The 23,195-nt window shown below is 36.4% G+C and overlaps 1 protein-coding gene across 3 annotated transcripts in view; it reads right to left on the bottom strand.

Moving 5' to 3' along the window:
• Positions 1–23,195, bottom strand: part of GPR137C (G protein-coupled receptor 137C) — a 55,659-nt gene that overhangs the window by 3,473 nt on the left and 28,991 nt on the right. The window contains exons 3-6 of one of the 3 annotated variants that reach the window (XM_006096980.3): positions 22,565–22,793; positions 5,165–5,314; positions 590–715; positions 292–410 (exon numbers count right to left, since the gene is read on the bottom strand). In XM_006096980.3, coding sequence (XP_006097042.1) covers positions 292–410; positions 590–715; positions 5,165–5,314; positions 22,565–22,793 — 624 coding nt within the window. The remainder of the gene's footprint in view (positions 1–291; positions 411–589; positions 716–5,164; positions 5,315–22,564; positions 22,794–23,195) is intronic. The other 2 variants (XM_023760774.1, XM_023760775.1) reach the window with 2 other exon arrangements.

Consider the following 23,195-nt stretch of genomic DNA (forward strand, 5'->3'; position numbering starts at 1 on the left):
TATATATAATCACTATAACAGTATTTCTTTCCTGCTCACCAATGCCCACCAGCTTTGAACCAATAAAGGATCCTGAAATGAATTGGTACTATTTTACCCCAAAGGCTTAGAGTTCAATGATAGTTCTTTATAGTACAGGTCCCACCATGGATTTAACATCTGCTACTCTAAGCTTCAATATCAAATGATTTTATTTATTGATTTGTAACACCAAATCACCTACTACATATTTGGGTTAAAGCTTAGATTTGCTCTTTTAAGTCTATTTTAGTACTAATTCAGTACATCTACCTTCCTTCTCTTGAACTTCCCAGTCTTGGCAGGTCATCATCACTATCATATCGTCTTGGATTGTCAAAAAAATAAGCTCTGGGACTATAACTGTGACTATTTATCATGCCAGCAGGTGCCTGTGAAAAAAGTATTAGATAACATATGAAGATTTACTTTTCAACTAAGACAGGAGGCTGGAATCTATAATGCTTTTTAGTCTTAAACTTTGCTAAACATAGACAGACAATCAATATAAATGTTCCATTATTTTTAAAAGTAAGGAGAACAGGCATTAGGGAATATTATGATATCTTACCAAATTCTGGTTTAATCTCTGTGCCCGGAAAAATAGTACCACCGACCATGCTGGCACATGTTCCCACAGAAAGAGGACCATTCCAAATACTATATACTCTTCTCCATTTACATCTTGCATATGAGCCTGTAAATAGAGTATGGCAGAGCAATATTGAAATCTGGTTTATGTATAATCGGTCACTCTCCACAATTAACTTGCTTCAGGTAGAGTAAGTTAAAATATATTAACTACAAGCACATAAAACTCTGAATTAATTTTCCATAGTTTGTGGTTTCTTATGTAATCATATTTATCCTTTAAAGAATATAAAAATGCATTAATGCTACATAGAAGAAAAAGCTATCAACTTTTTCAATTTATCGATTTATGAAAATATTTTTAATACATGGATAATATGGAGTGATCTCATTTTCGGTCCCCATAGTTGGAAGAGAGTTACAAAATAGACTACCAGTTCCAGCTGCTCCATAGGCAAATAGCACTTACCCGGAGTTAAAACTTAGAGAATGTAACATGTACATTGCTCAGCTCTTCTATTACTTAAAAATATGCTTTTGGGCCTAACCTCCATGTTGAATTTGTTTCTACTCTACTAGATGTAGGGAGAGATAAGGGGGAAGAGGAGTGAAGAGAATCTGTTACATGTGTAAATTCCTTCTCTGTATAAAGGTAACTGATATTCTGCCCTGGCTGGGTAGCTCAGTTTGTTAGAGCATTATCCCAAAACACCAAGGGTTCGATCCCTGGTCAGGGCACATGCAAGAAGCAACCAATGAATGCATAAATAAGTGGAACAACAAATCAATGTTTCTCTTTTTCTCTCCCTCTCTAAAATCAATAAATTTAAATTTTTTTTAAAAAGGTAACTGAATTCTGATATAAGGGGATTCTAGAATTCCTTAAATTCAGTACAAAGTTAAATTAATATAAATAGAGATGACATATAGTATGTCAAAAAGCACTTTAAGGAAGGAGCTGGAGAACGCTGGGAGTTTAAATATGCATAGCTAGAGTACTGTGAATTAGTATAGCAAACACCTAGGCAACCAAGGAACTATGAATGATCTTCCATTACCAAGACTGATAATGCCAGATCATGACTTAAACATCTAAAAATAAACAAAATATTTAGGTTATATGTAGTGCTTGGGTAAAAGAGAATTAAATTATCCTAACAAATTAAATACCAGTTTTCCCTAGCCAATGACAGGCAATCAATTTATCTAGAGATATTTAAATACTATCCTTTTAAAAAAATTAGCAAAATAGGGTTATGATCAATAGATTCATGGCACTATTAGTATTATTTACAAAAGAAAGGAAAATACTCCTTTGGGAGACGTTCTCTCTGAAGAATAATTTCAAGTGCCATATGTAAAAGAGGATTTTTATTGAAACAGTAATAAAAATAAAAACTCCCAGCAAACAAGAGACCTGGCCCAAATGGCTTCACAGGGGTTTTAACAAACATTCAAAGAAGAACTAACACCTATCCTCCTCAAACTATTCTAAAAAATCCAAGAAAAGGGAAGACTTCTAGGTTCTTTTTATGAGGCCGGGATTATTCTAATTCCAAAACCAGAAAAGACACTACAAAGAAAGAAAATTATAGGCCAATATCTCTGATGATCATAGATGCTAAAATCCTCAACAAAATATTAGCAAACTGGATTCAGCAATACATTAAAAAGATCATATATTATGATTAAGTGGGATTTATTCTGGGGATTCAAGATTGGTACAATATTCTTAAATTAATAAATGTGATACATCACATAAACAGATTGAAAGACAAAAACTATGTGATCATATCAATAGATGCAGAAAAAGCATTTCATAAAATCTAGCACCCATTTTTGATAAAAACTTTCAGCAAAATGGGAATAGAGGGATCATACTTCAACATAATAAAGGCCATATGACAAACCTACAGCCAACATTATAATCAACGGGAAAAAACTAAAAGCGTTTCCCTTAAGATGAGCAACAAGACAGGAATGTCTGTTTTCACCACTCTAATTCAACATAGTCCTACAAGTCCTAGCCACAGCAATCAGATGAGAAGAAATAAAAGGCATACAAATTGGAAAGGAGGTAATAAAATTGTCATTGTTCGCAGATGACATTAATATTGCATATAGAAAACCCTGAAGACTCCACCAAAAAACTACTAAATATAATAAATGAATTCTGCAAAGTAGCAGGAATCAAAATTAATATTAAAAAATTGGTGGCATTTTTATAAACCAATAATGAACTATCAGAAAGAGAAACTAAGAAAAAAATCTCACTATTGCAACAACAACAAAAATAAGGTACTTGGGAATAAATTTAACCAAGGAAGTAAAAGACCTGTACTTGGAAAACTACAGGACATTGAAGAAAGAAATTGAGGAAGATACAAATAAATGGAAGCATAGTCCGTGTTCATGGATGAAAGAATTAACATCATTAAAATGTCCATACTGCCCTAACCGGTTTGGCTCAGTGGATAGAGCATTAGCCTGTGGACTGAAAGGTCCCAGGTTCGATTCCGGTCAAGGGCATGTACCTTGGTTGCGGGCACATCCCCAGTAAGGGGTGTACAGGAGGCAGCTGGTGGATGTTTCTAACTCTCTATCCCTCTCCTTTCCTCTCTGTAAAAAATCAATAAAATATATTTCAAAAAAATAAAAAAAAAATTAAAATGTCCATACTACCCAAAGCAATCTATAGATTCAATACAATTCCTATTAAAATACCAATGGCATGTTTCACAGATCTAGAACAAATATTCCAAAAATATATATGAAACCAAAAGAGACCTAGAATAGCCTCAGTAATCTTGAGAAAGAATAAAGTTGGAGGTAACACAATACCTGATATCAAACTATACTACAAGGCCATTGTAATAATAATAAAAAAAGCCTGGTACTGGCATAAGAACAGGCATATAGATCAATGGAAAAGAACAGAGCCCAGAAATAAACCCATACCTTTATGGTCAATTAATATTTGACAAAGAAGGCAAGAACAAACAATGGTAAACAGTTTTTTCAATAAATGATGTTGGGAAAATTGGACAGGGACATAGAAAAAATGAAATAAGATCACCAACTTACACCATACATAAGAATAAACTCAAAATGGATAAAAGACTTAAATGTAAGTCACAAACCATAAAAATCCTAGAAGAATACATAGTCAGTAAAACTCAGACATCTCTCATAGCAATATTTTTGCTGATATATCTTCTAGGGGATGGGAAACTAAGGAGGAAATAAACAAATGGGACTACATCCAAAGCTTCTGCACAGCAAAAGAAACCATCAACAAAATGAAAACAGAACCCACTATATGGGAGAACATATTTGCCAATGATACATCTGATCAGAGGTTAATTTCCAGAATATATAAAGAACTTATACAGCTCAACAACAGGAAGACAAACAATCCTATTTTAAAAACGGGCAAAGGACCGGAAAAGACACTTCTCCAAAGAGGACATAGCCAAAAGACACATGAAAAAATGCTCAAAGTCAATAATTATCAGAGAGATGCAAATTAAAACCACAATGAGATATCACTTCACATCTGTCAGAATGGCTATCATCAACAAATCAACAAACAACAAGTGCTGGAGAGGATGTGGAGAAAACGGAACCCTTGTGTACTGTTGGTGGGAATGCAGACTGGTGCAATCACTGTGGAAAACAGTACGGAATTTCTTCAAAAGATTAAAAATGGAAGTGCCTTTTGACCCAGTGATTCCATTTCTGGGAATATATCCTTAGAATCCCAAAACACCAATTCAAAAATATATATGTACCCCTATATTCATTGCAGTGTTATTTATAATAGCCAAGACCTGGAAATAGCCTAAGTGCCTTCAGTAGATGAGTGGATAAAAAAGCTATGATACATTTACACAATGGAATACTATGCTGCATGGATGAACCTGGAGAATATTATGCTAAGTGAAATAAGCCAGTAGAGAAAGACAAATACCATATGATCTCACATGGAACAGATTGACAACTGTCAGAGGGTCGGGTAGGGAAGACTGGATGAAAGAAGGTGAAGGGATTAGCCAAAGAACATATATGCATAACCCATAGACAGACAACAGTGTAGTGATGGTCAGAGGGTAGGTGTGTGTGAGATAGGTGGAGGTAGGCATGGTAGGGAAAATGGGGCATCAGTATATCAACAAAAAAAAGGAAGTTAAAAAAAAATAGCCCAACCAGTGTGTCTCAGTGGTTGAGACCTATGAACCAGGAGGTCATGGTTCGATTCCACATCAGGGCACATGCCCGGGTTGCGGGCTTGATCACCAGTAGTGGGTGTGCAGGAGGCAGTTGATCAATGATTCTCTCCCATCATTGATATTTCTCTCTCTCCCTTCCTCTCTGAAATCAATAAAAAATATATATATTTACAAAAACATATATTAAAAAACCCAGTTTTAAGTATTTTAGATAGCAGCTAGAGATTTCATAAAAGCATTTATAAGTCAAACACTTAAAATATTCTCCTATTAAGGCTAATTCCATTATCATATTGTTAGACTGGCAATACATGGTAGATACTTACCTTATCTGAAAGATTATACCAGCCATAATTAAATGGACTTTCTAATGTATCCTGAGATAGGGTGATCACCACCAAATTATAACATGCTCTTGAGGAGTAGAGAAGAATGACTACAGAGCTTACGACAACAGTCTGGCACAGAGACATACCCTAAAAGAAATAAAAATCATCATCACAATACTCTGCACATTTGTCATGACAAGGTACTCATCCACTTGCTCAGCTTAATCACTTCTTGCAATGCACTCCTAGAAAACACTGAATGAACACCTGTTGAAACAACTATTATTTGCTTTACAATTCCTATTCTTAGAACCACATGTGATTATTCTACCCTGTTAATACAAATAAGCTCTTTGCCAACTTGTCCAATGGCACATGGAGAAAGATTTGTTCTGCTAGTTACCTCACTCCCTTAAGTAATAATGAATAAGGTAGTAGGCAAAAGATCTGAGCTATGATTGATATTAATCAGAGAGGTAGTTAATCATAATGAGAAAAGAATGGGAAATAGAAGCATTAATTCATTTGATACACTTAATTTCCAATAAGATACAAACTTAGAATATAAATACAGCTCCTATGCTATTTGCTTCATTCTATTAGATTATATTAGTTGAGTTAATCCCCATTGATACCGTTATGTTGATGATAAAATGATGTAGGCACTAAAAAATGTACTTTACAATCCATAATACTAAAACTATTCACTGATTCCTCAAATATAGAAGGCCCTTATAACTTAGTGGTTCTCAAATGGAGTGTGCATATTGAAAGGGGTGTGGTATCCACCATTGAAGGGATCGTAAGCAGGAGTTTGTACTTCAATACAGTTGGTTTATTTTGTAATCCTATTTATCTTATGCATTAAAAACATTATTCTGAAAAGTGACACAATTGCCAAAGAGATCCACTGCAAAAAACAACACCTAATATATTATTCTGATTGTCACAATGATTAAGGGGCAATGATGGCATTTAGCACCGAAGGACCATGGATGCTACATGACTTGCAATTTGTAGGAAAGTTCTCCACATTAGAGAATTCTTCTCTGACTTTCATACTTTCCAATGTCCTCCTCGACATTCATGAAGATGAAAAGCCTGTTTATAATGATCTGACCCCAAACCGAATTCTGTTATACATATAAACAAAGTTTATGTTTGTATAATTTAAATAGATGCCAACATTTCAAGAAACACATATATCATGTAAATTAAGAGAAATTTGTGTTTTGTTCAGAACTTTGTCAAAAATGGTCAAATATTTCAGAAAATTATGAAACTGCAGTAGTACTGCTTGTGTTACATAAGACACCAATGCAACACACCTGTAACAGTCTGCATTTATAGTGGTCCATGCACAGTTTCTATGCATAGATATAAGCATCTGAGTACTTACTACACTATGCTCCCAAATTTTCATATTGAAATATTTGTTAATTACTTATATTTCCTCTTTCTATTACAATTATGGTAATTACATTGAATTTTTGAAGTTATGTGTGTAGGTAGGTTAAGCAATCTTAATTTCAAGATAGAAACAGGATATTAAAAATGTGATTAGAGCTCTGGGTGGTTTGGCTCAATGGATAGAGCGTTGACCTGGGGACTGAAGGGTCCCGGGCTCAATTCTAGCCAAGGGCGCATGCATGCAGGAGGCAGCAGATCAATGATTCTCTCTCATCATTGATGTTTCTATCTCTCTCTCTCCCTTCCCCTCTGAAATCAATAAAAACATATTTTTTAAAAACGTGATTAGGCCGAACCGGTTTGGCTCAGTGGATAGAGTGTCGGCCTGTGGACTGAAGGGTCCCAGGTTCGATTCCGGTCAAGGGCATGTACCTTGGTTGTGGGCACATCCCCACTGGGGGGTGTGCAGAAGTCAGCTGATCGATCTCTCTCATCGATGTTTCTAACTCTCTATCCCTCTCCCTTCCTCTCTGTAAAAAATAAAAAAATATATTTAAAAAAATGTTATTAGAAGATTTGGTAGGATTGCACTGGGTTTGGTAGGATTGAGAACCATTTTATAAATGACTTCCTTATAAGAACATTACATTTTAGAGGTATATAAGAAGAAAGAGAACTAAAAGATGAAAGATATCTTAAAAGATGTTGGGATAGTAACTGAGTACCTTCTCTGAGCTAACCCACTACCATACCAAAAAGTATGTGTGAAAAGAAATAAAACCCTAGCAATATTACATTTTTTAAAAATAAAGGCTAAAATTTTTTGCAATGTACATTTTATTTTTGTGAATCCAAAAAAGAAAGTTGTAATAAAAGAGCTAACCTAAAACCAATCCAGATCTAAATTTTAAAGTACTATATTATTAAAGAAAAGTTAGAATGTTCTAAGCATTACCATTCTTAAAATAACCATAAATACATTTACATAGTCAGTGCTTTAAGAAATAGAAAGACATCTTATAATATGGAGAGAGTCTGCTTATACATGTAAATGCTTTTAAAATTTTTAAAAAAGATTGTGAGAAAGAGCAAAGAATCAGTAATACCAAAGCAATTAATAAAGAAAATTGCAGCCAAATTAAATACATATAACAATGAAAGCAGCTTATTGATTTAGAAAACAAAGTAAGATTCTTCCTGCAAAATACAGAATTACAAAACAAAAAATAAGGACCACATGGAAAGTGTTGTAAAAAGTTAAAGAAAACCTTCCTAAATGGACAGTCATAACAAACAATTCTATTCAGGAGCAATCCTCAAAAAATAATTCTCCCTTCTTCCATCTCTGATATTTATACACTATTTTTTTAAAAAAATTCCATACTTGACAAATAAAGAAGAGTTATACCTCACTCTAGTGTGCATACCATTAACAGTTCAGTATGCATATCATTAACTAGTGTTCAATATTTATTTATAGGTGTCTTTAAAATGCGGAATAGACAGAAACCTCAACTGACCATTTGAGTTTTGACAAATGTGTGCACCTGTGTAACACAAATCTCTACCAAAATAGAGAACATTACATTTCACAAAGTTTCCATACACCCCTCCCCCCAACTATTTTGTTTTTACCATAAAATAGTTTTGCCTACTGTAGAACTTCTTATAAATGAACTTATAAAATATGAACTATTTGATAGGTTTCATTCATTCAGCATAACATTTTGAAATTCATCCATGTTGTTGGATGTATCAGTAGTTAGGTCTCTGTATTGCTGAGGTGGATAGTTAGGTCTTTGTACCAGTATTGCTGGTTTGCTCAAGAGTTTCATAGCGTTAGCACTGCAAGTCCCACATCCCAGAAAACTTCTCAGTCCGGGGCAAACCAGCACAGCTAGTTCCACTAATTCCATTGTATAATTATGTGAGTGTGTTTATATGACAGTTCATTTATTCATTTTTATGTTGATGGACAATTTCTATGAACATTCTTATACAAATCTTTTTGTGGACATATGCTTTCACTAAAAAAATAAATACCTAAGAGTGAAATTGCTGGGTCACATGGTAGGTGTAAATTCAGCTGTATAAGAAACTACCAGATCTTTCCCCAAATGGATGTCCAATTTAACACTTCCAACAAAGTATTAGAGTTCCAGTTGCTCCACACCTTAGCATTTGGGGTTGTCAATCTTTTTATTTTTAGCCATGCTGGTGGATGTGTAGTATATCATTTTGATTATAATCTGCATTTCCTCGATGACTAATGATATTGTGCTTATTGACCATTTTTTCTATATTCTTTGTGAAGAACGTTTTCATAGCTTCCACCAGTTCTAAATTGTTTGTTTATTTATTTATTGTTGAGTTGTATTTTGAAATTTTCCTTGTAACTCACATGGAAACACAACAAGAATGGGTACTGTGGTTTTAAAAGAATTTTTTCCAAAAACTTTCAAAAATCTTAATTTGATATTGAACTATTTTACATATTAATCATCCTTTACTCGAAAAGAAAAATTTTTCTTATTTAAGAATTTATTATTACTTAGGAAGAGGGAGTTATTGTTTAGTGGATACAGAGTTTCAGTATGGGATGATGAAAATGTTCTGGAGATGGACAGTTGTGATGGTTGCACAACAATGTGAATGTACTTAATGCCACTGAACTGAACACTTAAAAATAGTTAAAGTGGTAAATTTTATGTTCTGTATATTTTAGCACAATAAAAGTATATCTTTCTCAACACACAGCATCCCTGTTTACTTCTAAGATGCTGAGAAAGATGAAAGTGTTAGAATTCTCTGACTCAACAAAGAATCTCCCTCAAAGGAACTGGGTGAAATTGTTTTCTTGTTTTCTCAAATAAAATGTCATAAAAACTATTTTTGGTCTTGTCTGGATAGCTCAGTTGGTTAGAGATTCATCCTGTTCTTGAGGGTTTGATTCCCTGTCAGGACACATACTTAGGTTGAGGTTCAATCCCCCGTCAAGCAGTGTGTAGGAGGCAACCAACTGATGTTTCTTTCTCATATAGATGTTTCTCTCTCTCTCTCTCTTTCTTTCTCTCTCTCTCTCTCTCTCTCTCTCTCTCTCTCAAAATGAGTGAAAGCATATCCTCAGGTGAGGATTAAAAAACAAACAATCTTTCAATAGATTTTATAAATGTAAATAATTTGCCTTATTGTGTCTTCTGCAACAAAACATTTTTGAGTAGCATTATAGTCCAAGCATTATTTGAAACTAATTATTCAGAATGTAAAGCAAAAGGAATTGAAATTTTAAATGCAGGTGTGCTGATAATTTTAAATACCAAAAACTGTTTTTATAACTTTCCAAGGTGGAAATTAAAAAGCCATTCAAGCATTTCACAGGCTATTATTATACTGCATTGACTGGTAAAGTACCCACAATAGCTGAGAGACCAGGAAAGCCTTATGTGGTTGACATTGCTGAACAAATGCCTGCTGGATGTAAAGTCCATAAAAGAAATTATGGCATTGCCAATTTCCAATAATACAGACATTTACTGATTTAAAAATTTAACTGAAAACATAAATGAATCTGATGTAGCAGTACTAATTTTGTTTGTATTCACCTGGTGTCAGTACCAACTAATCATTCAAGAAGATATTCTTTTATGTGAATGCCTGAGAAATACAAGCGGTATATTCAAGGTTTTGAAAATTCCTCTGCTCATTTATCCTGGGCCAACTGTGTTAATATTTTCACTAATGGTACAAAAGCAATGGTGGGTAAAAGTTCTGGACCTAAGCACAAATCAGTTCTAATAATGTATATACAGGTAGATATAAAACCATACTGTATTGTATTCCTCACTACTATGCATTTCCAGTTAGAAAAGAAAGTCAGTTTCATTTTAGAATATACTTGATGTGAAAATATATTTTTAAAATAAGTTAGTGTTTAATTATATAGTGTCCCCAAAATGTACACATATACACTGAATAATTATAAAGGCAGTGTTTATTAAAATGCATTTCATTTTAATTTAACAGCTATTAGCTATTAAAGTGTGTATACTTTTTTGGGGACACCATATATATAGGAAGGAGGGGAGAGAGAGAGAGAGAGAGAGAGAGAGAGAGAGAGTGAGTGAGTTCGGCTGCCTCCCATGTGTGCCGGGCCATGGATCGAACCTGCAACCTGGGAATGTGCTGACCAGGAATTAAACCCACCACTTTTCTGGTGTACAGGATGACGCTCCAACCAGATGAGCCACACCAGGGTGATGTAAAAATATTTATTGCCCTAGTCGGTTTGGCTCAGTGAATAGAGTGTCAGCTTGCAGACTGAAGGGTCCCGGGTTTGATTCTAGTCAAGGGCACATGCCTGGGTTGCGGGCGCATGCAGGAGGCAGCCAATCAATGGTTCTCTCTTATCATTGATGTTTCTATCTCTCTCTCCCTCTCCCTTCCTCTCGGAAATCAATAAAAATATCTTTAAAAATATTATTAAATATCGACCCTAGAGTGTGTTTATTTAATACTCTGTGATGAGATGAAATGTGCACTTAAAACAATTCTGCTAAAAAAGGACACATATGTAATACCCTTTGTAATACTTTAAGCAATAAAAAAAAATAAAAAAATAAAAAAAATAAAACAATTCTGCTACATATTGAAGTAAACTGGAAGAAAAGCACTTAGATGGTTGACTTACAAGCTGAACTAGCCACTGTTTTTCATGGAAGGATTTTCTTCATATATTTTAACCTAAACAACATATCACAACAGATTGAGCACAAGCGACAAGAAAATCCAGCTGTCTTCTATTGCCAGACATTTAAGGGATTTGCAAATGTAAAACGTCCATCTTCTCACTAGTTTATTTTTGCTTTGGAAAACAGAATTATTTTTCATAAAAACACGTTATTCATGTTAGCATATAATGGATTTATTATTGATATCCTAAATTAACAAATAAATATTTTTAGAATTTCTCAAATTTTAGTTCTAATAATGTATACACAGGTAGATTCAATCTGTGTAAACAAAAGCTCTTTGGGGTCCTCAATAATTCTTAGTAGTGTACTGTGGTCTTGTGACCAATAAGTTTGAGAATCACTGCTCTAGGGATTATAATATATATTCTAAACTTTTCAGTATAAGTAATAGTTAATATTATGCCACTTGATATAAAATATAAGAACTTTGCAACCATATAGGTCCATTTAGCCCCATTCTTTATATTATAGTTGTTAAATATTATAGAGAATTATATGTCATATCCACATATGTATGCCTCACATTATGTTATAATTTTTGCTTTGTACAGTTATATTTTAAATAAATTAAGAAATTATATTTACCCACATATCAACTACTTCTTGTGTTCTTCATTCCTTCCTGAAGAGCTGAAATTCAAGCTGCTTTTACTTCCCTCCCATCTGTAGAATTTTCTGAGCATTTCTTGTAGTACAGGTCTGATGGTAACCAGCCCTCTTAGTTTTCTTTTATCAGAAGACATTATTTCTTCATCATTCTTTAAGAATATTTTCACTGAATATAGATTTCAGAGTTGACATTTTTCTTTCAGCATTTTAAAGATTTGTTTCCATGTCTTCTGGCCTCCATTATTTCTGATGAGAAATGAGTGATCATTTGAGTCAATGTTTCCTTATGTATGGGTCATTTTTTTTTCTCTCTCAAGATTTTCTTTTATTTTTGGTTTTAAGCACTTTGACTATCCAGGACCTAGGAGAGATTATCTTTATATTTATCCTGATTGGGGTTGTTGAGCTACATGAAAATGTACATTTCTGTCTTTCATCAAAACTGGAAAATTTAGGTCATTATTCTTCAAATATTTTTTCCAACCTCACTTTACCCCTCCTTTTCTTTGGGTATTACAATTATACATGAGTAGGCCCTGAGACTCTGTTCATTATATTATCATCTTCCCCCCCACACCCTTCTCTGTTCAGATTGAATGATTTCTGCTGAGTTAAGTTCACTGACTCTTCTTTTATCTCCAATCTGCTGTTAAGCCCAAGCAGTGATTTTTCATTTTAAATAGTGTATTTTAATTCTAGAATTTGTGTTTTTTCAGTTTCCTTATCTCTTGAGATGTCCTATTTATTCATTCATCCAAGTATATTTTCCTTTACACCCTTGAACATATTATAAAACCTTTATCTGATATATCTAACATCTAGGTTATCTGGGCAAGATTGTTTCCAATAATTGCTTTTGAGTTTTGCTTTTTGTTCTTGTATATGAATTAATTTTTTTCTGTTTCTTCGGATATCTAATAACATTGGACTATGTTCTGGACATTGTGAGTGACATGTTTTAGAAACACTGGTTCAGTTCTCTTTCTTAGAAAAGTATTGAGTATTGATTTTCCTCTCTCTCTCTCTCTTTTCGGCAAACAACTTGGCTAGACTCAAATCCCAGACTGTCTCCCAAGCATGGATAGCAGCTGAAATATCAGTTTAATTTCTTTATCCTTAACTGTGCTGCTTGGAGTCTGTCCTGCACATGTGGAGTTCAGGTATCAGGTAAAAATTTGGCATAGTTTATAATCAGAATTTGGGGTTTCCTCTGTCTGGCTGTCTTCTTCCTGAGATTTCCCACTCACTTTCCATCTGTGGTAGTTACTTGAATTTTGTCTTCTGAATTCTTCAAGCAAGTAAAACAGCAGGGTGCTCTTCTGTTTTGGCTGCCCCATGGATGGGACCTTCCCTCAGCCTAGAAGCTGTAAAAAACAGGAAATTCACTCAGTGTCATCTCCTTCTTCTAAGTGGTTGCTCTCCAGTGCCTTCAGTGCTGTTATATTTTGTCCAGAATTTATGCTATCTGTGGAAGGTTGGTCCGATAGAAGCTACTCAGTCATTATTAGAAGCAGATCCCGGCACATATTTTTTGAAGACATGTCACAAATGTTATTTCTATTTTGAAATTAAAATGCCAAACTAAGTATCAAAATAAGAAAACAAAGTACTTAGTCTCAATTAGTAAATTTAAAAATATAGTTTGACAATTATATGGCCTACACAGTTTAAAAAATAGTTTCATGCTGCTAAAACACAATGACATTTGCACTCTGGCTCCTAGGGTCCTATCATTACGGAGTAGATGGCTATTACTGAGTGAACCTCTGGACATGGAAAAACAAAAAAAATTCTGCCCAGCTGGCGGGGTTCAGTGGCTGAGCACTGACCTATGAACCAGGAGGTTTGATTCTTAGTCGGGGCACATGCCCAGGTTGCAGGCTTGATCTCCAGTGGGGTCATGCACGAGGCAGCTGATCAATGATTCTCTCTCATCATTGATGTTTCTATCTTTCTCACCCCTTCCCTTCCTCTCTGAAACCAATATATTTTTTTAAAAAGGAAAAGAAAGAAAAAAGAAATTGAAAATGCCAAGTGGTCTAATAAAAGAGTCTCCAGTGGTTCTCAACCTGTGGGTTGCGACCCCTGAAAATACATCCTGTATATCAGATATTTACATTACAGTTATGAAGTAGCAACGAAAATAATTTTATGGTTGGGGGTCACCACAACATGAGGAACTGTATTAAAGGGTCGCGGCATTAGGAAGGTTGAGAACCCCTGGTAGAGTATAAGGGGAAAGCTACTTGAACTTAGGAGCAGATAAAAGTTACAAACCCAAGGTGTAAAGGATTTTTCAAATAGGACCAGCAACAGAATAGGAAATAAGACTTGGGATATAAGAACTGGAGTAACAAAGGCAACAAACTAAAGAAGTGCCACAGTTCAAGATGGATAAAGTAAATCCCAGTAACTCAACAAAGAACACAATATTAGAAAAGTGGCAATCATACTTACTTCTCCACCACCATCCTCCCCAAATTCTGGTTAAGTCATATTTCAGGATGGTGGAAGAAAAGCATTAATAGTATTTTATCTTGTTTCTTTAATTATGGCCTATGTTACTATAAACAACTGCTTTAGTCTTACAGGATCGCTGGTCTGCGTGAAAGATCAGAAATATAATTTAGTGGAATATTACTGTATCTCTGCAAGATGCTGTTGCTGCCTCTCATCTCAACAGATTAATTAATATGGATCTAGGGTTGAGTGAACGTAGGGCAGAAAGGTTTCTGTAGTAATTAAAACTGTTAGGAATTCAGGAGAAAGAGGGAGAGAATGCGTTATTTGCAAATGGCTGGCTGGGCGACAAGCTGATTTTGAGCATCACACAATAATTACTTTACATTCTTATCCAGATATAAAATTGCACATGTCCCTGATCAGAGATATAAGCCTAAAAGCTTAATTTTTATTCCCACCTATTTTGAGTGGTCTTTCATACAGATTCCCTACTTGCCATTAAAAGAAACTAGAGGCCCAGTGCACAAATTCGTGCACGGGTGGGGTCCCTCTGCCTGGCCGGTGATTGAGGCCTATCAGGGGGCCAACCAGCTGGAGGGAAGGAACCCTGGGAGGTTGGCTGGCTGGACCCCAATTGGAGCCTATGGGGGGGACTGGCCAGCAGGAGGGAGGGACCTAGAGGTTGGCCAGTCTGTCGGGAGGGCCAGCCTGCCGGGAGGGGGGTGGGGGGGGGAAGGGGGCGTGGGAGGTTGGCCAGCCGGCGAAGGGGAGGGGCCATGGGAGGTTGGCCGGCACAGGAGGTTGGCTGTGGGAGCGCACTGATCACTAGGGGGCAGCTCCTGCATTGAACATCTGCCCCCCGGTGGTCAGTGTGCATCATAGCAACTGGTCAACTGGTCGTTCCGGTCACAACAGTTGCTTAGGCTTTTATATATATAGACTAAGGGCCCAAAGCACAAAATTTGTGTGTGGGGGTGTCCCTCAGCCCAGCCTGCACCCTCTCACAATCTGGGACCCCTTACTGCTAAATGCCCACCTGCTTGCTCCTTATCGCCCGCCTGCTCGCTCACCACTTGGCTCACCGCTCCTTACCACCCGCCTGCTTGCTCCTTATACTTGGTTTGCCGCTCCTTAGCACTGCCGTGGAGGCGGGAGAGGCTCCCGCCACTGCCACTGCACTCGCCAGCCGTGAGCCCGGCTTCTGGCTGAGTGGTGCTCCTGCTGTGGGAGCGCACTGACCACCAGAGGGCAGCTCCTGCGTTGAGCATCTGCCCCCTCGTGGTCAGTGAGCATCAGAGCAACCGGTCTTTCTGGTCATTCCGCCATAATGGTTGCTGGGCTTTTATTATATAGACTAGAGGCCCGGTGCATGAAATTCGTGCACAGGTAGGGTCCCTAGGCCTGGCTGGCAATCAGGGCTGATTGGGGCCTTCTGTCTGCCGGCCGGGGCCTTCCTTCGTTCCATGTCGCCCCTAGTGGTCAGCACACGTCATAGCGAGCGGTCGAACTCCCAGTAGGTCGAACTCCCGAGGGGACAATTTGCATATTAGTCTTTTACTATATAGGATAAGCATCTACCATCAGTGTAAACCTTTTGTGCTGATAAATTACTTTTCCATTAAAAAACAGATGTCTTGCCCTAGCCGGCTTGGCTCAGTGGATAGAGTGTCAGCCTGCGACTGAAGAGTCCCAGGTTCGATTCTGGCCAAGGGCACATGCCTGGGTTGTGGACTCGATCCCCAGTAGAGGGTGTGCAGGAGGCAGCCGATCAATGATTCTCTCTCATCATTGATGCTTCTATCTCTCTCTCCTTCTCCCTTCTTCTCTGAAATCAATAAAGAAATATTTTTTTAAAAAATAGATGTCTTGGGAGGGGGCGGGAAGGTGACACCTGTAATAGTGCTAATTTAAAAAAGGTGTCTTGTATATATAAAAGCATAATGTGCAAATTGACCAGATGGCGGAACGACTGGTTGGCTATGACGCACACTGACCACCAGAGGGGCAGATGCTCAACGCAGGAACTGCCCCCAGCCTGCAGGCCCCGATCACCTGATCAGGGCCTGCTAGGCAACCTCTCGGTCCCTCCCCGCCGCGGCAGGCTCGGATTGCCCGATGGGGAACTGGGAACCAGGGGTGGGTGGCGGCGGGGGTGAGTGGTAGTGGACTCGGGTGGTGGGGCCAGCTGTCAGAAAAGATTGGCCCTGATTGCAGGCCAGGCCTAGGGACCCTACCTGTGCATGAATTACGTGTGCCGGGCCTCTAGTAGTATTCTTATAAATATTCTTTTTCTTTCTGAAATACATATGAATATCAGGATAAAAATTTTTTATCAGTATGCATTTTAATGCTAAAAGTTATATTACAATTCCAATAAAAAGTAAATAAATTCAAATATACCAAGAAATCATACAAATGAATGAAAGAAAACACCAATCAAAAACTAATGGGAGAAAAAGAGCAGCTCTAACAAATAATCGTGTGTGTGTGTGTGTGTGTGTGTGTGTGTGTGTGTATTCTATTTGTTTACCCTATAAAGAGTTTGTAAAAAAACACCCAAACTCTATAATATTTTGTCTAAGTTAATGAGACACACTTGAAATGTTAACAATAGACAAAAAATACTGTCTATTATACCCATGCAAATAAAATGAAGATTATAATAATACAGTAGATTTTAGGACAAAAATACCTATAATTAAAAAGGCCATTATATAAGATCCACAATATTTGTTCCAAAAATTTCTAAGAAAAACTTAGTTAAATATTAGATGAAATGTTATGTGTCGGAGACATCAACCTTTATCACTGTCTGGGTGGAGCACTATGTAAATAAGGTAGAATCAAGTAAAATTAAAATAAAATATTTAAAAGATAAATCCTGGTCTTCAGTGATTCTTAGTCTTTTTTTTTGGATCACTGTTCCTTTTGAGAATTTGATTATACACATAGAACTTCTCTCCAGATAAATTTTGCCAACAATTTCAGGTATTCAACAACTTCCTGAAGCTACATTACCATCCCCAAGTACACATTAAGATCATATTAGCTAGCCCAGCTGGGTGTGTGTCAACCAGGAACCAAGAGATCACTGGTTTGATTCCCAGGTCAGGGCACATGCCTGGGTTGCAGGCTTGATCCCCAGCAGGGGGTGTACAGGTGGCAGCAGATCAATGATTCTCTCTCTCCCTCTCCCTTCCTCTCTGAAATCAATAAAAATATATTTTTAAAAAAGAGATAATAGCTAACATTTATAAGCATTTTCCAAGTGCTAGGCATTATACTAAGCACTTTATATGCATTTTCATTTATTTTTTATAACAATGTTATAGGGTAGATACTACTCTTATCCTCATAACAACCTATGAGATTAACACTATCATTAGTTCCATTTTATAGATCAGGAGAGTGAAGCTACTTCTCTAATGTCATACAGCCAATAAAAAGGAGAGATGGGATTTGCATCCTTATCTCTCTGATCCCAGGTTTCCAACTCTTAATCACTATGATACACAGTCTCTCAATAAGGTCTTTACAAATTAATTTAAATGTTATAGGGTAGATACTACTCTTATCCTCATAACAACCTATGAGATTAACACTATCATTAGTTCCATTTTATAGATCAGGAGAGTGAAGCTACTTCTCTAATGTCATACAGCCAATAAAAAGGAGAGATGGGATTTGCATCCTTATCTCTCTGATCCCAGGTTTCCAACTCTTAATCACTATGATACACAGTCTCTCAATAAGGTCTTTACAAATTAATTTAAAAAATTGATATACCTGAAAAAAGATATAAACATATCCAAAAATATATCCAATCCAACTTTGTATTTATATCACCCACACTGCAAAAGAGAATCTGAGTAGTTATAGATACACACACACACACAAAATGAACATAGGAATGTGTGTGTGCAGTAGGGAGTGAGGGAGATGGTGATAAAAAATTGAGAAGGAACTAGAAGTAGAGTCAGAACCAAAAATGGATATCACAAGGTCATCTATGATTGCTGAGCCACATAATTGCCACTGACCAACACAGTAACCAGAGAAAGGAAGGATTTAATCAATAATGTTTTACTTGGTTCTGAATTAGAGGAAAAGATCTTTTCTGGGGAGCACTGTGTGGACAATATCCTCAGCAATATTATATAATAACTAGAGGCCCAGTGCATAAATTCATGCACGGGGCGGGGAGGTCCTTCAGCATGGCCTGTGCCCTCTTGCAATCCGGGACCCCTCAGGGGATGTCCGACTACCGGTTTAGGCCAGTCCTGCAGGGATTGGGCCTAAACCGGCAATCAGACATCCCCTGAGGGATGTAGCGGTGTGCCAAGCGGCAGGTGGCCAGGGAGGAGCCGGGGCCGGGTGCCACGCTGCTTGTGCTCATCCCGGCCTGCTGTGCCTGCCACTACCACTCAGTAGCGCTGCCATGGAGTCAGGAGAGACTCCCACCAGTGCAGCTGCGCTTGCCAGCCATGAGCCCGGCTTCTGGCTGAGTGGCACTCCCCCTGTGGGAGCGCACTGACCACCAGAGTGCAGCTCCTGCATTGAGCGTCTGCCCCCTGGTGGTCAGTGCACGTCATAGGGACTGGTTGACAGGTCATTCCAGTCATTCAGTCGTAACAGTTGCTTAGGCTTTTATATATATAGATGATTTTAAGATAAATATTTTTTACAAGAAATTTCTTACATATTTCTTGATGTATGTTAAAGCATGGTATCAAAGCGTAGGTCGGAAAAGACAACTCTATTCAGGGTACAATTCAGCCTTAGTACAAAACTCTGCAATGATCTGGATTGGGCTGAGGATAAAATGTAGACTAGATAGGGAGGGAAATGGACAGACCATACCTCCATTAGGTAACCTTTTTGGAAATTAAGGTTTTGAATTTAACAATTGAGGGTTTATTTTCTCTAACCAAAACCTGGAGGGCAGAAATCTCTACATTGTTTAGTATACCAGATTCATATGCATGAACAATCAAGCAGAGAGTAAAACTGGTAACTTCTTATGGTAGTTAGAGGGCCTGAACAGGACAGATGCCTGAATTTTAGACTTCCCGCCAAAGTGAATTGAAGGAAGAATTTTATACAGAGATAATATCTAATTTACACTGATGTGTAATATGTAATGTTTGAGACATGTTTGAAATCTAAACAGCAAATGCTCTTTGTTATTGTTAAATAAGAATATAAATAACAATATAACAAGATTATAGGAAGCTGCCAAAGCAGTACTTGAGAAAACATATTGCTAAATACCTTTATTAGTTTACAAAATAATATATAAAATATCTATATCAGAACATAAACATGGTATAAAGTAACCTTAAATATGTAAGAAAATAAAAAAATAAAAGAGCACAAATAAGCTATTCAAATTGACAATAACTTATATTTAAAAAGCAAGTTAGAGTTGCTACTTTGAAAAAGGGAACCAAATCATATAGTTCTGTTCTAGTTGGTAAAATAATAAAGATTTAAGAGAATTCAGATACAGTGGTATTTCTCAATTTTATTTTGGAGATGAAGAAGCATTCCTAAAAAGGGGAACCATTAGAGTTATGCCTTTAAAGTTAGGTAAGATAAGGACAAATAGGTAGAGAGCACTGGGAGGGGAAAAGGCATTCCTGAAAGACGAAACAACCTAACATACAGACAGGAAAGTATACTATGTGACATTTACAAATAAGGTAGGTCAGATTTGCTTGAGACAAATTATGGAAAATCTCATTATTACTGAATATGTAGAAGGAAGGAATAAAATGAGAAAAACAGAAGACTCAAGTCTGAGCTTTAAGGAAATGCTCTTACGGATACCAAGAAACAGTATCAGCGTGAAAAAAGAGATGGCACATGGCTCAACAGACATTTGTTGATTGAATCAAAGAAATGGCCATTACTGTAATTGTTACAGACGAAAAAAACCCAAAACTGAGCTTAGTAATTTTACAAGGAGAACGTGAAAGCAAGATGATGTATTCTTTAAATAAAGAAGTTTATGACCTGACAGTACAATATAATACAAATAATCCAGTATCTTATATTTAGCTTTATAGGTATGTATTTGAACATGTCTCTGTAATGTTCCTAGAGAATTCTGAATCCATGCACCTTTTAAATTTAAGAGTTTAAAAAAATAACAAAGTGAATACCATTCACTTGACAGTTAGGGGAAGATGTCTGAAATAATTCTGGAGGAGTTATCAGATGAACTTTTCTTCTCAGATTGGGAATATTACTATATTCAGAGAACTATCTATTTCAAAGCACGTAAAAACAAACTTAGAAAAAGTTATTTGGTAACCAGAAAAGACCTTTAAAGTCAACCATATCTATTTATGCTTTATCACTAGACAAGCAAGACATATGAATTATATGGTGATGTTATTATATTAAGTGAGGGTGCTATTGCTACACCAAAAGATTATGTATGTATCATAATAGTAACTATTATTTTTAACACTTAAACTGAAACCAGAATTAACTAAAATACTTAAATTTAGGAACTTTTTAGAACGTAAGTTGAATAAAATAATTTTCCATGTAAGATGAATAGGTTTGAAAGTTTAAGTTTAGTCTCTTCTCCCTTCCCCACACCCTTTCTTTCTCTCTTCATAAACAATATTATATACTAGTACAGTGGGGCCTTGACTTATGAGTGTCCTGACTAACGAATTTTTCAAGATACGAGCCATCTCTCGGCTGATTATTTGCTTTGAGTTGCGAGCTAAAATTCGGGTTATGAGCCAGCTTCAGATACCCCACCGCTAGTTGGTGCAGCGAACGTCACAGTGAACGCCACAACATCAGCCCAGCATCATGTGTCTCACTCATTCACAATTGATTTGACATTCGAGTAATTTGAGTTACGAGCTCCGTCACGGAACAAATTAAACTCGTAAGTCAAGGCCCCACTGTATATACTAGAGGCCCAGTGCACAAATTCGTGCATGGGTGGGGTCCAGCCGGTGCACCTGATGGGGGCCCATTGGGCCAGGCTGGCAGAGGGGAGGGGCCACAGGCAATTGGCCAGCTGGCCCTGCCCGGGATCGGGATGTTGGGGGCCAGCTGGGGATGAGCCGATTGGGGCCCACATCAGGCTGGTTGGCTGCCGCAGTGCGCATCATAGCCACTGGTTGTTCCGGTCGTTCTGGTTGTTCCACCATTCCGGTTGCTGGGCTTTTATATATATAGATTTCTATATTTATTCTTCATTTAACTGACATATATTTAAAAAGTCAAATGAAAGTCTCCACTTAAATGTAAAGACAAGTTGACTACCATACATTTAATTATAATACCTGACTTTACTAGGACTATATTAAGGATAACAACAACATGGAAGTCTACAAATATTTCAGAGAACTGTTCTGTTTAGGATACTATCTTGCTTATTTTCTGTGAATAGACAATAATGCCAAATGAGATCATTTACATGTATAAACTCATATCCCAATAACCACACATCTATACCCCCATATCCAACACCACAAATACACTGTGATGACTGATTCATGGTTCACCCACAATGTTAATCAACAACAATAGAAACTTCCAGGGTTCTTTGTTAATGGGCTAGCATTTGCTTTTTTGTTTGCTGATCCAAAGTATAAGGGAGAATGAAGGCATTTATAAATTTAGTTACATGATTAACTGTTTCAAACATCATAGGGACTTCATATTATGGGGTGAAATAACATTTTCTAAACCTTAGTACAAATAAACACCACTTTACCAGTACGGAATCTTAACACTGCTAACCCAAATGTATGTAGACATAATATGGTAATTAATGGCCACACTGCCACCCCTACACAGTAAATATTAAATTATTACTGTGGCTTTATGTATTAGATTATTTGTGATACATTAATATACATTTTGGGTTATTTCACTTAATTAGCCTCCAATGCAAAAGATATAAATCATAGAAAATATAACATGCTTAGTATAAGCTTTATAAAAATCATCAGTTAGTGAAGTGCCAAGTTTTGAATACTTTTTAACTTCTTGTGACCATTCCTTCATGCTCAAAAATGTTCCCAACATTCAGAATTCTTTAAAGAATATATTATCTTCCCATTAAAATATGCTTCATATGATGATAACTTGAAGTTATATTTTTAAGTGAAAATTTAAGAAATATGCTTACCTTTGATTCGAGGTAGACATTTGCTGATGACATTTTTGTAATTTTGCATATATAACTAACTAAAGAGATGGCACAAAGAATAAACAAGCTATCATTAATTAACGCTCGAACAAACACAGTCCATTTCAACTGATTTTCTGGGACATCTCCATGGACTATCATTGCACAAGTCAAGTTCACTACTAAAAAGACAAGGCTTGCCAATATAAAGCCCAAATGCAATAGAATTCTGAAAGAAAAAGAAATGACTTTATTAGATATTTATAAAACAAATGAAAAGTTAAATTTATTAGTGTGTTACTTTAGGTACAATAATTCTTTCAGTTCAAAATGTTTGTAATTTCATTAAATACAAATTTAATAATCACTCAGTTACTTGAGCTATCGATGCTATAAAATTAGTATCTAAAGCATTTCAAAATGGCATTAGATTTTAAAGCATGAATTTAAAAATAATTTCACATGGACTTGAATTCAATTGCCTTTACCAGGAAGAATGTAGGATTATTTTAACACTAATTCAAGCAATCCTGAATTTTTCATTTTTGTAACTACTAAGCATATTTTCATTGATCTTTCCATTCCAAGAATTACCAGGTTTTTATAATTTGCCTGGAAAATTAATAAACTA

This window comes from Myotis lucifugus, unplaced genomic scaffold, assembly GCF_000147115.1.
Source record: "Myotis lucifugus unplaced genomic scaffold, Myoluc2.0 scaffold_191, whole genome shotgun sequence".
Taxonomy (NCBI): domain Eukaryota; kingdom Metazoa; phylum Chordata; class Mammalia; order Chiroptera; family Vespertilionidae; genus Myotis; species Myotis lucifugus.